The sequence below is a fragment of the Engystomops pustulosus genome, chromosome 7 (assembly GCF_040894005.1).
Source record: "Engystomops pustulosus chromosome 7, aEngPut4.maternal, whole genome shotgun sequence".
Taxonomy (NCBI): domain Eukaryota; kingdom Metazoa; phylum Chordata; class Amphibia; order Anura; family Leptodactylidae; genus Engystomops; species Engystomops pustulosus.
The window spans coordinates 108,826,452-108,841,398 of record NC_092417.1 but is presented as its reverse complement, the minus strand read 5'-3'; the positions used below and the strand labels follow the sequence as shown (position 1 = coordinate 108,841,398).

Genomic DNA, 14,947 nt, shown 5'->3' with positions numbered 1-14,947 from the left:
ATGTCTACCCACTTTAGATGCTGTGGTCAATGCTGACTATTTAGCATGTTCCTCTGATGTGATTATAGGGGTGCTGATATGTTACTACAACTGTTGGGTGTAAAACAAAGCCTCCCAATTTTATACTGACAAACAGCATGCACTCCAATACAATAAAGCTGCACTGTATTATTCAAGCAATCAGGAGCCTAAATGTCCATGACCTCTATGGGAACAAAATAAAAAGATAGATAAATTAGAGAATATATTGCCAGGTAAACATCCAAAACAATTTCTGGAAAGATACAAAAATATGGTATCACTGCATTTACAATTGGTGCTATATAAATAAAGATTATTATTATTATTATTCATGCACAATAGAATTAAAGGATATATCGTATATACTGAAGTATAAACCGACCTGAGTATAAGCTGAGGTACCTAATTTTAACACAAAAAAACTCGATAAACCTAGGGACTCGAGTATAAGCCGAGTACAAAAATGTATTGGTCACAGCCCCCCTAGTATGTAGCCTGCCAGCCCATGGCCCCAGTATATAACCTGCCAGCCCCTGTTGTATATAGCCTGCCAGCCCTCTGTAGTATGTAGCCTGCCAGCCCCATTGTATATAGCCTGTCAGCCCCCATGTAGTAAAAAAAACCAAAACACTGTACTCACATTTCCAAAGCCCCCCAAAGGTCATCTTCTTACTTCGGATCCTCTTTGGTAGGGCTTGGGTCTTCTTAGGCTCCTCTTTAGGTCCTTAGGCTCTCTTGGGATCTTCATGCTCGGCCAGCACACACTATGACGTTAGCCGCTCGCTGACGTCATTGTTTGTGAGTCGCCAGCATCATGAGTAAACCTGAAGAGGAGCCGTAGAATAGGAAGCAAGAAGAGGACCTAAGGGGGCATTGGAAAGACAAGTACAGGTGCAAGAAGCAACAGCATTATATTGGGTGAGGAGCCAACCTGGTAGCATGTACAGGCAGTCCCCGCGTAACGTACAATATAGGGTCCAGAGGTTTGTTCTTAAAGGGGTTGTCCGAGTTCTGGAAAAAAACTAAGGGTGGCCGGGAGAGGGATGCTTAAAATAATAAAGTCCTCCCCCCCCCCCCGGTGCCCTCCGGTATCCAGTGCTGCTGTCGCTCCGGGCGTCATGTAAACAAACATGGCCACTGGAGCAGCGCTGGACTCTGCTTCCGGCCGGACCCGACAACCTTCCGTCCCCCATACACAATGCTGTGTATAGGGACGGATAGGCACCGGAAGGTAAGTAGGACTTTATTTTTTTAAGCAGCCCTCTCCCGGCCACCTTTAGTCTTTTTTCCACAACTCTCGGACAACCCCTTTAAGTTGAATTTGTATGTAAGTCGAAACTGTATATTTTATAATTGTAGATCCAGACCAAAAAATTTTTGGCCCCAGTGACAATTGAAGTTTAAACATTTTTTGCTGTAATGGGACCAAAGATTAGCAATAAATCTTCATTACAGACATCTTACAGCTGATTATTGCAATCTGGGACTATAGTAAAGCATTCAGAAAGCTTCACCAGAGGTCAGAGGGGTCTGTCTGTAACTATGGCTTGTCTGCAAGTCGGGTGTCCTTAAGTAGGGGACCGCCTGTGTTTAACCGAGGTTCAAGGATCAAGCAAAAAGACCAATACAGGTAAGTTTTTATATTTAAGGGCCTAAGGGCACACTGCGCAAACAGTTCACACTATATATTAGAAAGAAGTAGCAGCACCTGTATTGAAAATATGACTTGGGTGGAAAGTCCAGGAACCTTGAGACTGATTCACAACGTTCATGCCATGGATACACTAACATTGCTACACATGGGAATAAAAGTACCCTGAATTTTCACCAGCTTTCCATAGAATCACTGCAGGTAGAGGTCTAGAAATCTGTGAGGAATTGATACAGAAAGTATATAGAAAAACTGTATAACTGTTTATCATAAAAACAATAACAATAATTTGCTGAAATGGGAATACCCTTTAACACTGTGAGTATATTGACTAATACACAAGGCCGGTTTTAGACAAAGAGGGGCCTTCGGCAAAACTAAAAGTGGAGCCCCAATATAAATCTCGAAAATTAACAGCCAAATAGATAACTGCCTGTAGAAAGGAACATTAAAATATCTCTTTATTCAATAATTCTTATTAAAAAACTCGGCTCATAACCAACAAGAGCCTTATACAAGTACATGCTTAGGTACCTCCTAAAGAACCAGCTGTATATCATCCACCCTAGTCTTGTATATTGGGGTGAGAAGGTATGAAGGGGTTAATTTCTATCACCTCGCTGGTTATAAATTATAAGGGATTCCACCCCCATAGGATGACCTACTGAAAGTCCAAAGAATGGAGCTAAAATGAGGGTATAAACCTCTAAAGACTTCCATTAACGTGTGTGACGTGTATTACAGTGCCGTGGTGTAGTGGCAACTAACGGCACGGCACAGCAGTACACCTGCAATACACCTAACGCGTTTCCCTGCTAAAAGTCGGCGTAGCAGTTCATCAGAGGTGCATGGTGATTTGTACTAGTGTATAGCACATTAGGAACGAGCCATGTAGTGTCAGCGGAGTTACAAAATCTGTGCCCAGATTTCATGCCAGGACGTTCTTTGTTTTAATTTATCCTCTCTATCTGGCTTCTATGTATACAGCACAACACCCTCGCTGACTAACTTGACAAGACGCCGGCACTCGTTTGGCCACGCGTCCCACGTGCACGCGCGGCTATATAAAGCCTAAGCACTGCCCCCCGTGTGACGGTATTAGCCAATGGGGTTTCAACTGATCCACCTTTCATGCCCCGTCATTCGTGACAGATCAAGCACGTCACCAAAAGAGGTGCGTCCCCATCCACCAATCACGAGAGCAGTGGAGGCGTGTCCACCCATCTCAATCTAGGCTATTGCCGCAAGATGATACAGTAAGGCGGAAAAATAGAGTGTAACGCGGGATGTTCTATTGTGGATCTGCAAGGTAAGTATCCAACATACATCAATGAACAATTGAGGATTATATATTTAAGAAATCAAAACAAAGTGGGAACCCACCCGGGTCCGGGACAGTGATACATTAGCATAAGAGCAAATCGAAGGAAGAGGACCAGACAGAATATATATTGATGACCATCACAATAGCGCCACTATGGGCAGCATTGCAAAAACAAAGGTCAGAAAATCAGAGGAGATGGTACATCAGGCTTTGTTATTCAGCATTTTAAAGGCCTGAAATGCACAATTCATGAGATCAAAATTAGAATGTGCTAAGGCACAGAAATAAATAATTTTGGTCATACAGGAGGATGACATATCAACAATTCACAGGTAGATATATACCACTAGATATATTGAATCAAATGAAGCAAGTATATGTAATATGCTCATTTAGTCCTTCCGGCTGTACCGTTCTCATATTAAAAATCCACCTGGATTCGCACTGCATAATTTTTCGTCTAAAGTCCCCCCCCTTGGAGAGGGTGCCACTAACTCAATAGCTTGAAACCGCAGCACTTTATGGTCATCACCATGAAGTTGCCAAACATGACGTGCAATGCCCCAATATAAAACTATTTTATGAGCAGTCACATTCAGTAAGAGGCTCCTTTAGCCCAGCACAATAATAACACTTTGTAGCTGCACACAGTAGTGTATGGTAACTATCTGTAATATGGGACTGTAGGAGAGTTTTATAGGAGATTTATGATAGGAAGATTAATATGAAAGACAATATAGATTCATAGCTAGATGATATATTTATAGATGCAGAAATAAAGTAGATTATCTATAGGTCGCTAGATAGATGATATAAGATAGATATAATTCAATGGCAACATACATTGGTAGCATCCCTTATTAAGTTAAAAGAAAAATGTATCTACAACTATTACATTATGAGAAATACTTATTTACTAAAATAGTCATATCACAAGTTGTCTTTAAAGGAAACCTACCACTTCTGAAGGTAGGTATGAGATGTAAACACCGTGCACCAGCTCAGGGTGAGCTGGTGCCGGAGCTTCCCTTAGCTAGTGTTTTAAACCGCTATATCGCGGTTTAAACACATTTTGATTTACAGCCCCGAGGTAGCATCGGCGCTGCGCGCGGTCGTGCGCGCGTGACGCCCCCGGCACTTCCTATGGAGGGCCGCGCGCAGCGCCGAAGCTACTTCGGGGCTGTAAATCAAAATGTCTTTAAACCGCGATATAGCGGTTTAAAACACTAGCTAAGGTAAGCTCCGGCACCAGCTCACCCTGAGCTGGTGCCCGGTGTTTACATCTCATACCTACCTTCAGAAGTGGTAGGTTTCCTTTAAATGCAAAGACTCATGGAAAACCGGCAAGGACCCTAAAGCTTCTAATAAAATTAACTTGCTGGAATTATCCTGCAGTCATTGTAAAGGTTGATCAACTTCACATTAAAATACTCAAACATTAAAAATGCATTTTATCTTTAGAAGGTCACATCAAGTAAAAAATATCATCTTTGTCTCCTATATTCTTTTTCTTCTTAGTCTCATTTATTATTTAAGTGACACTGATTATCTGTCTTTAACCATTCTCCACATCACTGTCATTATGCTTTGTTATTGTTCTTTTATGTCTTTGTGTGTACAGGTATTGACTTGGTTTGAATACTGTAACATCACCTATTCTACATTGTTGTGTTTGACAGGAAGACCTATGTGCAGTAGCTATATATTACTGTAGAATACAGAGACATAGTGCAAAAAGCATTGGCCCTACTTCAGGTAACGGTGTACCTAATGTAACTAATTCAACAATACTGCCGTGGGGTGGGGGGTCTTTAGGGTGGTATCTTCCAATTATACTACAATACATGTAACCAAAGAGGCACTCTTCAACCAGAAAATTTCTAACTCTCCATGTCATATTAAAACCCTGAAGAAGGATCAATTACATTATCACAGGAGAGCTTTTTCACAACTCTGATGCAAATTTTTTTGTGCCCAAAAAGTTGCAAGTCCGTAATTGTAGAATTTATTTAAAGTCAAAAAGCTCATAAATGGGGCATGTGCCATTTCAGCGCAAAAAAATGCACAATTACAGACATGCAGCTCTTTATATGCAGTAACATGCCTCAGAATTATACCCCCCCCCCTCTGGGCCATAATAATTTCATACCTTCCAAGATTTTGTATTTGCAGAGCCAAGCTTTGGATTGTTTGCCACAAACATCCCATGACACACCAGCGAAAAGTGATATGGTTGGAAAGCACAGATATGTGACAATTACTTATCTATTTCCATAATACCTTCTAACAGAAGAAATAAAAAGAATCATTAAAACTGTAGAATCCAAGTTTAGGTTTCTAATGTAAATTAGCAATAAAAACCAGCCATGCATTATGATATTGGTCTGTAGATAAACACTGCATTTTTTTGTATTCTGTTTAATGGACCTCAAATTTGACATCATAAGGCCGGCCGCTCTCCCTTTCGAGGTCCCAGTCTGTCCAGGAATGACATAGGTTACCGATTGCATCAGTGTAAGGCAACATGCACATGGCTGTGTGTGTGCAGAATGGGCTGAAATCAGGCCTTATTTTCGGCCTCTTTTGGCCGGTGGATGAGGTGTAAGTCAAATTAAGACTAGTCTTTGACTTTTCAAGTCAGCTGGCACTTTCTCCTTACAATTTCCTGGCTCTAACAATAGAAAGATATACTTAAAACAAGGGAACACCCTTGAGGGTACGGTTGTGTAATTATTATTATATGGCTTAAAGTTGCTCAGATTATGAAGATGATAAACTACATCTCCTTGTATTATGCTAAAACTCAAAATGCGAATACTTCAATGGGATAGATATGACTATTTACAAAATTTAAAGTACCTTATAATAACTTTATTTGTGAATAAAAGTGGGGCCATAAACATGTATTAGGACTAGGTTTTAAGATTCCAGAAAAAACAGCTGGTCCTAAGATAACACATGAAATAAGACCCATTCACTATTTTGGAAGGGGAAAACGACAATCTGAAATAGCCATTTAACCCAGAGGTCAAAAACATGAAGTGCTTTAGTCTAAAGGACTATTCATTGTAGCATGACTGCTATGATCAATCAGTAATCCTTCTTACAAGTTAATTAGGAATTAATCATTGATAAAGGCTATTACATTTTACTGTGTGCCTCCCAATCACAGGGAACACAGAGGCTTTTCAGGCTGCAGCAACAAGCCAATAATGCAAAAATAGAACTTTATTGTTTTATTTAGATGGTTATCCAGAATATTACATCAAATTTTTCATCACTTTACAGATTTCATTAAACTTTGAGGGATTTCCTTTGAATTAATTTCCAGTGGGATCTGCCAAGACATACAAAAGTCTAGAGGGCTGCATTATAGGGGAAGCCTTACAGGTTTAAGCAAACATCTTCTGGCTGGTCCCCTGCATGTTTCTCATTTTCTGAGCTGGCTAATGCGTCCGCATAACTCAGATGGGATTAACCAATTAAACATTTCCCAACAGTCTTTACAGTGCGCTCCTGGCATGTTCCCTTGTATGGAGGAAACCTCTACGGGAGGATGCGATAGAAATCGTACACAATTTGAAAACAGGATGGGGACATCAAAGACAAGCTAGTGTTGAACTAACATGTATAATTAAGGAAGTGGAGACCGGTAACAGTGGATTTGCATAAAATGGTAATAAATCTCCCGTCGAGCCTGGTTATCTCTGCTTTAGGGAAAGCTATTGTAGGTTCAAGTTCCTGAATGGCTGCATGCAGGAGACGTAAAAGAGATAAACATGATTTACAAATCAGTTAGGAAAGCTTTATGAGTAGGGGAAAAATGAGAGCGATAAGCAAACGGCAAAGGAGACACTTGCAAAATGGCAAAAGCTAGAACAGAAAGCACAGAAAAAAACTCAAAGTAAGCAATGAGTTAAAATATTTCAAGAAACCAAACAAGCTACACACTCTGCATGAAGTTTCTCAATTTCAATGAGCATTATAAAGAAAAAAAAAAACAACTTGGGGTGTCCTCTTCTGTGAAGTCAAACTTCATAAAAAAGGAGGAGAATGCAGAATGTTTTCCTAAAAAAATGTAGAAGCATAGTCAAAGGTTTACAAATATGGCAGGAAATATAGCGGCTGATGGGAAGCAGATTCAGTGGTGAGCATGTTTAAAAAAAAAAACAAATGAAAACAAAATGAGTACTATGAATCTACTGAATCATTACGACATGCAGAAACACATTTATTTATTGAGAACACTTTGTATTTCAATGTATTACAGTAAGTTTTTGTAGTTTTTGTAGTCATTTGTTAAGGTCATAAAGGAGGTTTTACAATTTTAGAAAAGAAAATGTTCGAAAAGAGGGTATATAGCAAAACACCAAAATATGCTCTAGTGCCAGCGCTCGAGTGGTCTTCATTGGACTTTGAAGCCTTGGGTGTGGCAATGATCTCCTGATTTAGCCAATCACTGGCCTCAGCGGCCTTGTGCTGTAAACCACTACTAGAGATGAGTGGACAGAGTAATACAGTTTTGTTTTGTTTTATTGAGGACAAACAACCCCTTCAGGTTGTATTTAGAACAATAAGCTTCATATCTGACATATAATAAAAAACTTTACTTATTTTTACAAAAAAAAACCAAACAAATTAATATGATTTAAACCTTGTAAGAGGAAAACCATTTATTCTTCAAACCTATTCTCTATTATGACTCCAATTTCATTATATTGGTATTGCTTCTATAATTTAACCTTGCACCCATTGATGATCTTGTGGCAAGAAGGACATGAGATATGAACATGCGTTGGGACTTATTTGACAGTGACCTTGAGACTCTGCATCTCCTTTAAGCATGATCCATGACTTTCTGAGGCCATTCTCCTTTCACCCGACTGATTGGTCTCAAAAGCTACCTACATTTTTAAAGTCGTGACACGTTACGAATCCTGTACCGGGCCTTGCTTGGCTGACTTATAGATTGCACAAGGGCAGTGTGAGAGAGAGAACTGGGAAACTGGGAACATTTATCAGGATGTATTGCTCTACCTTTTCTATCCATCACTACGGCAATGATTCTATTTTAGTGAAAATCCATTGAACGCAGATCAAGTCAGATGGCTGTTATCATTGTAGACTCAAAAGCTGTCATGTCATAATCGGTACAAATGACAGGAGTAGACACGTAGACTTTAAACCTCGGAAAATTCTGCAAGGTTCCTGTTGCTGCCCTTTTTCCTTAACAATAAATTGTATGCAATAAAAAGGAAAGTCAAGATACACTGAATAAGACAGTGAGCCGTGCAAAGCCATTTGTTTCTCCATCACTAAGAAAATAACTATAAATCTCTGGGCTACAGAAATCTCTACAAATCCCTATATCTATTGTTTAAGTAATTTAAGGTTGTTACAAACTAATTTTATTAATTTTATAAAGTCAATTTAACAGTTTGTTTTACTAGTTATTCTGATATGTGTACTTTTTTTTAACTAAAAAAAGGAATAATAATTTCTTGTTGGAAACTCAACTGCATGAGAAAAACCTGTCACTTAATACAGGCCATTCTAAGACTATCTTAGGACTCATATTAAATTTTGTAGGTTTTTTTTAGACTGGTCTATACTATCCACTCCTCATCCAGATAAATACACCAAAATGATACGAAGGATGCATAAATAAACAAAAGCTTCCATATGCTACTAGATAATGCCTTGATTTTGCCTATAAGGCTGTATTTAAATGTCAGGGTTTTGGTGAGTGAATTGGATCAATGCATGTGAGTCAAAAGCATCAAACAACTCTAAATCTTTACATTATCTTATCTCTCATAAAATTGAGGAATGATACAGCCTTAACATGTTTGTAAAATTGGTTATGAAGGCCATCTTTTGCTCTGGAGGACCTATAATGTTCTTACACTGAAAGGACAGTCTATTGAGGTATAATCACAGTGTAATACTTCTTGTTTCCTGTGGGGGTGCTGCACCAAATGCCTCTTTAGGCAAACAGTAAAAGTGTTGAATTTGTGGGTTTTCCATGTAGATTGTGAAAACGTCACACTGTAGTGTAGTAGCATTAAATACAATTTAGATGATGCTTCCGTTTCCATTCGGAAATTGCTTTGTGATACAGAAAAAAAAAAATATGAATGATAATGTTCTGTTTTCTGCCTCGGCTTTGCAGACTTTTTTGCATAAAAGTTAGAAGGTGTGAGAAAATCCACAAAAAATCCGCTAACAAACTTTGTATTGATGCAAATTAAATGATGTAGGATCACAAGTGAAAAAACGAATGGACATTTTACTAAAAAAACGCAATTCACATAATCAACATGTCTACACTGTGGTTTAAATATTTTCTTTGGGTGACAATTAGATATACCCTTATTCAACCAGGCCTGACGTCTAAGATAAAAAAGTCAAGTGTGTATGGTAAAGAGTTCTTGTAAAATGTTCTTATATGGCAGACATACTAAGCCTATAAGGTACCATATTATGGAGTCTAGGATGCAACAGTTCGCTAAGAGTAGAAGTTAATTGAAGGATCAGTAGTTTCCCAGCGTTGTCCATAAATGATTATTACTTTTTTCCCCTTCAATTACAAAAGTCACCACATATCCTTGCCAGCTGGCAACATGTTAAATGGTCCACTGTAAATTCAGCCCTAGCAGCCCACCTCCATGGCTATCTTGTATCCCATCAGTATTGGTTAATAAATTATTTTAACAACTGAAAGTGGCAGGCTTTTGTAGTGTAATGAACACTATGCAGCCTGATAAATGCTAGTGCTGCACACAAAACGTCAGTCCTTTCATTAAGAAAACCTTTCCAACTTCATTATATCGAGCGGGTGCTAGAGCTATCAGGGTGATACATGACATGGTCAATTCTTGTTACTCTTGAAATGACTATTCATGATAACAGAAGAGACTTTGAAACTTTGAAGAAAGTGATACATACCCCCACCCAGTCCTTAGAGCTAAATACTCATAAATGCAGCCAGCATTATCACTCCACCCATGGATCATTAGTGCAATATCCTTAACTTTCAGATATTTTCTAGAATTCTGGGTTATAACGACATTAGACAAAATGAAGCAACTGACATGAGGAAACCTTGTGTACTTAGGAACAACATATTACATGTGCAGAATTGTGGGCAAGTGGTTGGCAATGTATTGCAATATTTAGTGTGTGTACGCGTGGGGGGGGGGGGTTGTCAAGGCTTTTATTGATATCCATGCCTTGATAATGTCACAATTCCTATCACAATGACTGAAATTGCAACCTTACTCCTCCTTATACCACCTCCGTGGCATGCATCCCACTACACGCTGGCTTGCTAGCTGGCACACTGACTATAGCCTGTACCAGTTGATGGCACCTGGCATTAAATTGCCTGGGCACACGATCAGGCATAGGTTTAATAAAGAGGCTGTAGCATCGTGAGGCATGGAGTGAACATCAAGCACATAATGAGCCAGAAATTGATAAATCCCCCCCTATGTCTATGCATAAAAAAGAATACATTTTATTGGTATATCAGACTATATTTGACAAATTTATATGACATATTTTATCGGAATAACCTATGAAGGATACGCTTTGATGCTTTGGAATGCTAGAATAGTATTAATAAACACTATACCAGGCACAATTCATAAATTTGATTCCATGTCGTCTCCATTTCAAACATCAACTCACACACTGTTGCTTTCTGGATGGTGATGGATTTTTTCTAGGCTTAGATTTATTACAGTCAGCGTCACAATGATCGCACAGTTACTGTAGAGATAAATATGAAAGAGACCTTTCATGAAGTGGCTGCGGCAATCACTAAATCATAAATGTTTGATAAGGGATGGAGAAAAAACAGACAAATAACTGTTCAATCCTACTCTGTATTAGGTAGATAAAGTCATTCAGGAAATCAATGTGATGTATTGATAGAAAAAAAAATGGCCCGAGCTTAGGGACTGGGACATGAAGCATTATAAATAGACAGCTTTGTAATTGTCATTTAATGAGATGTAAAAGTATTGTCTGCTAGGTTTCTATGTTTTAGGGGTGTTCTTGGTCTTGCAGTTAAATGATCTCAAGAAAAAGAAGAATAAAAAAGATCTCGAGTAAAGTCCAGAATCTCCCTATACTCAAGGAAGATAAATCTTGTTTTTGAACTTTCTGAGTTGTGATATCAAGGTGTATACATACATTAGCTTTTACTAAACAGTATCTCTTATACTCTAAAGCAAAGTATTTGGCCATCTACAAAACTCCTATTAGAAGAGTTGCCCAGGTCAAGTGGACTCAAGGGGCCTTGGGGGCCATATGGGGACACTGGTACTATAAGAAATACATCATGATTTTGGGGCTTGGAACAGATTTTCCACTGGAGTTTAGCAGCCCAATTCACATTAAAAGAGGAGAGAACCACTGTGTCACTCATCAGTAACTTTTGTAACAGCCTACCATGAACTTTAGATTTTTTTCTAGAGCGAGAACTTCCATTCCACATGTACTGATTCTATAAGCTGCAATACGATTTTTAGTACCTCAAAGAGTAACTGTAAAAGTTTTTTTTTTTTTACACAAATCAATAGCTCTTGGGGTGTAAAACAACTTTGCCAATGGCTGCTTCCTCTCCAAGTGCTGATAAACCCTATGAATCCATACTTTGTTTATAGTTTGTTTCTCAGACGGTTTTATGGGAGCTGCTGCTCACAGAGGAGGAGACCATATGACAGTGAATTTAGCAGAGCTGGATGTGTCCAAGAGAGTGAATACAGATGTCTCCTGCTCAGAATAGTGAGGTACAAGATCTCCACTGTTCCTTATTAGTCCCTCTATCCCAGTCTCTGATTCTACAGAACTTTCTCTGTCTGTCTCTACACCTCATGCTGCAGCCCTTCCCCCACCTGGTCATCTGCAGTATTAGCTCTATGCAGATAAGTTATTAACCCTTAGTGCTCACACAGCAGAGGCTATAGACTTCATGTACTTATGATTTCATCCACTTATTACTTGTTCCCTGCTCCTCCATGTGATAGAAGCTGCCAGGCTGTTCACCATATGAATCCTGTATGTGCACTATGCAATGTTCGGTGGATTTACTTGTGGGAAATGAAATGGATTTAATACTAAATTACTTTGAGAGGACACAAGGCATCATGTAATCTGTGGGCAAGCTACCTGGCCTCAAAAGATTTATGACAAAATCTTTAAGAACAGAAAAAGCCATAACTTTGGAGATAAATGGGCAAGCAGCACAATATGGGCATCGTTCTGTTTGTATTAAGCTCCCAGTAGTTGAACACTGTTTTTGACCATGTTTCAATTGATATCAAATGGCCTCAAGAATGTCAATAGGCTCAAATATGGCTTTGGTTCCCATGGCCCTGTGTGTGAGCAGGGTTTCTGAGCCATTAAACTGATCAGCATGTGAGCGGACTTTATATGCCCATGCCACACCCATGACAGTGGAAGGAGTAATTTAACTAATTTAATTAATTTGTAATTAAAATAATGTGTTGTATAGATATAGTTCTTTCATTACTGAGGTGCCAATTTCCTCCTTCATGCAGTTTGCATAAGGGAATATTCTGTATCAAGGCAAAAGAGACAGACAAGACGTAAATAATTTATGATTATGCAAGCTGCTCAGATTTCTGTTGATCTAAATGGCTGTATAATTCTAAACCAATTATTAGTATTTAGCCGCGCCGTTATGTAGTTAAGATCTTGCAGCATTAATTCCATCAATTGTTAATGGTAACAAAACGGAAAAAGTATGAGAGATTATTTGAATATTTATTCGGTGAGATTAGTGTCCTCTGTCTTCGGGAAGTAGTATTATAGAGAAAATGTAAACAGCACTCCGCTGGTCCTGATATATTTACATATCTGTAATTAGACATGTTTTATAGATGGCTCCATTTGCTTTGGTAAATTTTTCTCTTGTATAAACATAACATTCTAAAACCGTCTTTAGTAAACAGAAAATATATGACGGGAGGTTTGCTGAATCCATAAAGTGGTTTAATTATTCATTCTCAATGCAACTCCGTGCACACATTGAGGGTCAACTTTACAACTTTTGCTCAAATTATTAGCAACTCATATTGGTTAATAGTCTTAAAGTGGTACCCCAAGAGCCAAAATATTTAGACAATGGCAGAGAATGTTACAGAATAAAGAAAATTTTAAGAAAAAAACCCCATACCCCAAGTGGGAAGAAACATGTGAAAAATTTAAGAAAAAAACAAAACAAAACAACAACATGCCCTTACCTACCTGCAGGGCCTCCCTGGTTCTTGTGTTGATGTCCTATTATGCACCAGAAAAATCGGACATGGAGTGATAACATGACATAACTTGTGCACATGATGTTTCAGACTACATATTGATTCATCGTACATCACATGCACGATTTATGTGATAGCGCACTGCTAAAGAGGACGGAGAGTAGCCATAAAAGAGGTGGATATGTGTTTTTGTTCTTTTTTATCCTCAAAATACCTTTAAGTCAGGGCTTTTGTTTCCTGACACCTTAGGTCAACCACAACATAGATGTGTTAACTTAAGTGTAAGTGTATAGTAACACCAATAGAACAAATGTAACTGAAATCCTTGGTACTGAACACACAATTAAAAAAAGATTTCTTCAACTCCCTTCATTTCTCAAGTCCTAATTCTAGAGTATGCCATTATGTTCATATTTTTTGGATCCAACATGGATATGAATAAAGCTCATGCCCCGCCAACTCTCTAATCAGCTACAAGACAGGTCAGACGACCCCTGTTCTCGAGTTATAAGATCAATTAGACTCCTATTGTGCTCCTTCAATTAAAATTAAAAGGCCCAGCATTGTAGTAGTGGCTGTACATGGTACTGCAACTCTTTCCAATTTAATTTACAGGTTCTGTGTTATCTGAGTTGTAATATCAGACACAGTTGCTTAAATTGCCCTGCTTGGTAAACAATACAGGGGACATGGCCCGGATCACCAATCATGGATCAGTGATCACCAATGAATAAACCAAGAATTTTGTAGCCCAGGTGAACCCCTGAAGTGTTCTTGTCTCTTGGTAAAACAGTAGGAAAGAGTCAAAACTTGTAGAAAGCCTGCCGAAGGAATGTTTGAATAAAGATGGTCATTACATTACTAGAGGACCCTACACAAATGTTATTATTACTACTACAGTACTACAGGTTACAATAAAACAGTCATGCAGCCTGGGATCCATTGAGTTTGGATCAAGTATTCTGTGATTAGCCATTAGTGTATACAATTAGATGTGCGCCTTTATTTATCTTCCCTGTCTCTTAATTACTAATGACAGCCTGCGCTTCCTCTAAAACAGTGTTGCACGTATTGCAGTGAATATAAATTACAGCCATTCTACCCTATTGAGCATTTTATAGCCTTTCTACACAATTACATTTTCTGCTTAAGAGAAAGAACAAAGTTTTGGATTAATCAAGACCAGGCAAAAGGTTGGCTTGTTAAACCAACAACTCTTGACTTGTACAAGGTTTCTTTCAAGATTTACCAACTGGACAATAAATTGAAAATGCAGCAAGGAAATAAACTTGTGTTACAGATGGATCAATGAGCAGACTCCTTCAGTCATTTATCCTTTTTTCAATTTTTTTCCTACCAGTTTTTGGCTCCAGGCACACACATAGACAGTCTGAGTGCTCTCTATTAAAGTAACAGAAAGCGCATGGACTCATTCTCTCCTATGGGCTCTTGCACACAGCCGTGGTTTCCACGGTTCCATGTGTGAAACGGAAAAGCCAACATCAGCTTGGAAGCACACGTCACACAGTTATGTAACACAGACCACAAATCTGTGGCATAAGAAAAGAGCATGTTCATGTACATACAGCTTTACTTTGTTTATGGTACAAAGAAAAATATTGTAGGGTCAGATTAGGCCAACTCTTATCAATATCACAAAAT

At 38.6% G+C, this 14,947-nt stretch overlaps 1 protein-coding gene across 3 annotated transcripts in view; it reads right to left on the bottom strand.

Moving 5' to 3' along the window:
* Nucleotides 1-14,947, bottom strand: part of WWOX (WW domain containing oxidoreductase) — a 799,245-nt gene that overhangs the window by 339,385 nt on the left and 444,913 nt on the right. Inside the window, exon 10 of one of the 3 annotated variants that reach the window (XM_072117513.1) lies at nucleotides 10,751-10,769. The exons of the other annotated variants lie outside the window; for them this stretch is intronic. Coding sequence (XP_071973614.1) covers nucleotides 10,767-10,769 — 3 coding nt within the window. The 3' untranslated portion in view covers nucleotides 10,751-10,766. Of the gene's footprint in view, nucleotides 1-10,750; nucleotides 10,770-14,947 lie in introns of those variants that run through there. 3 annotated transcript variants of the gene reach the window in all.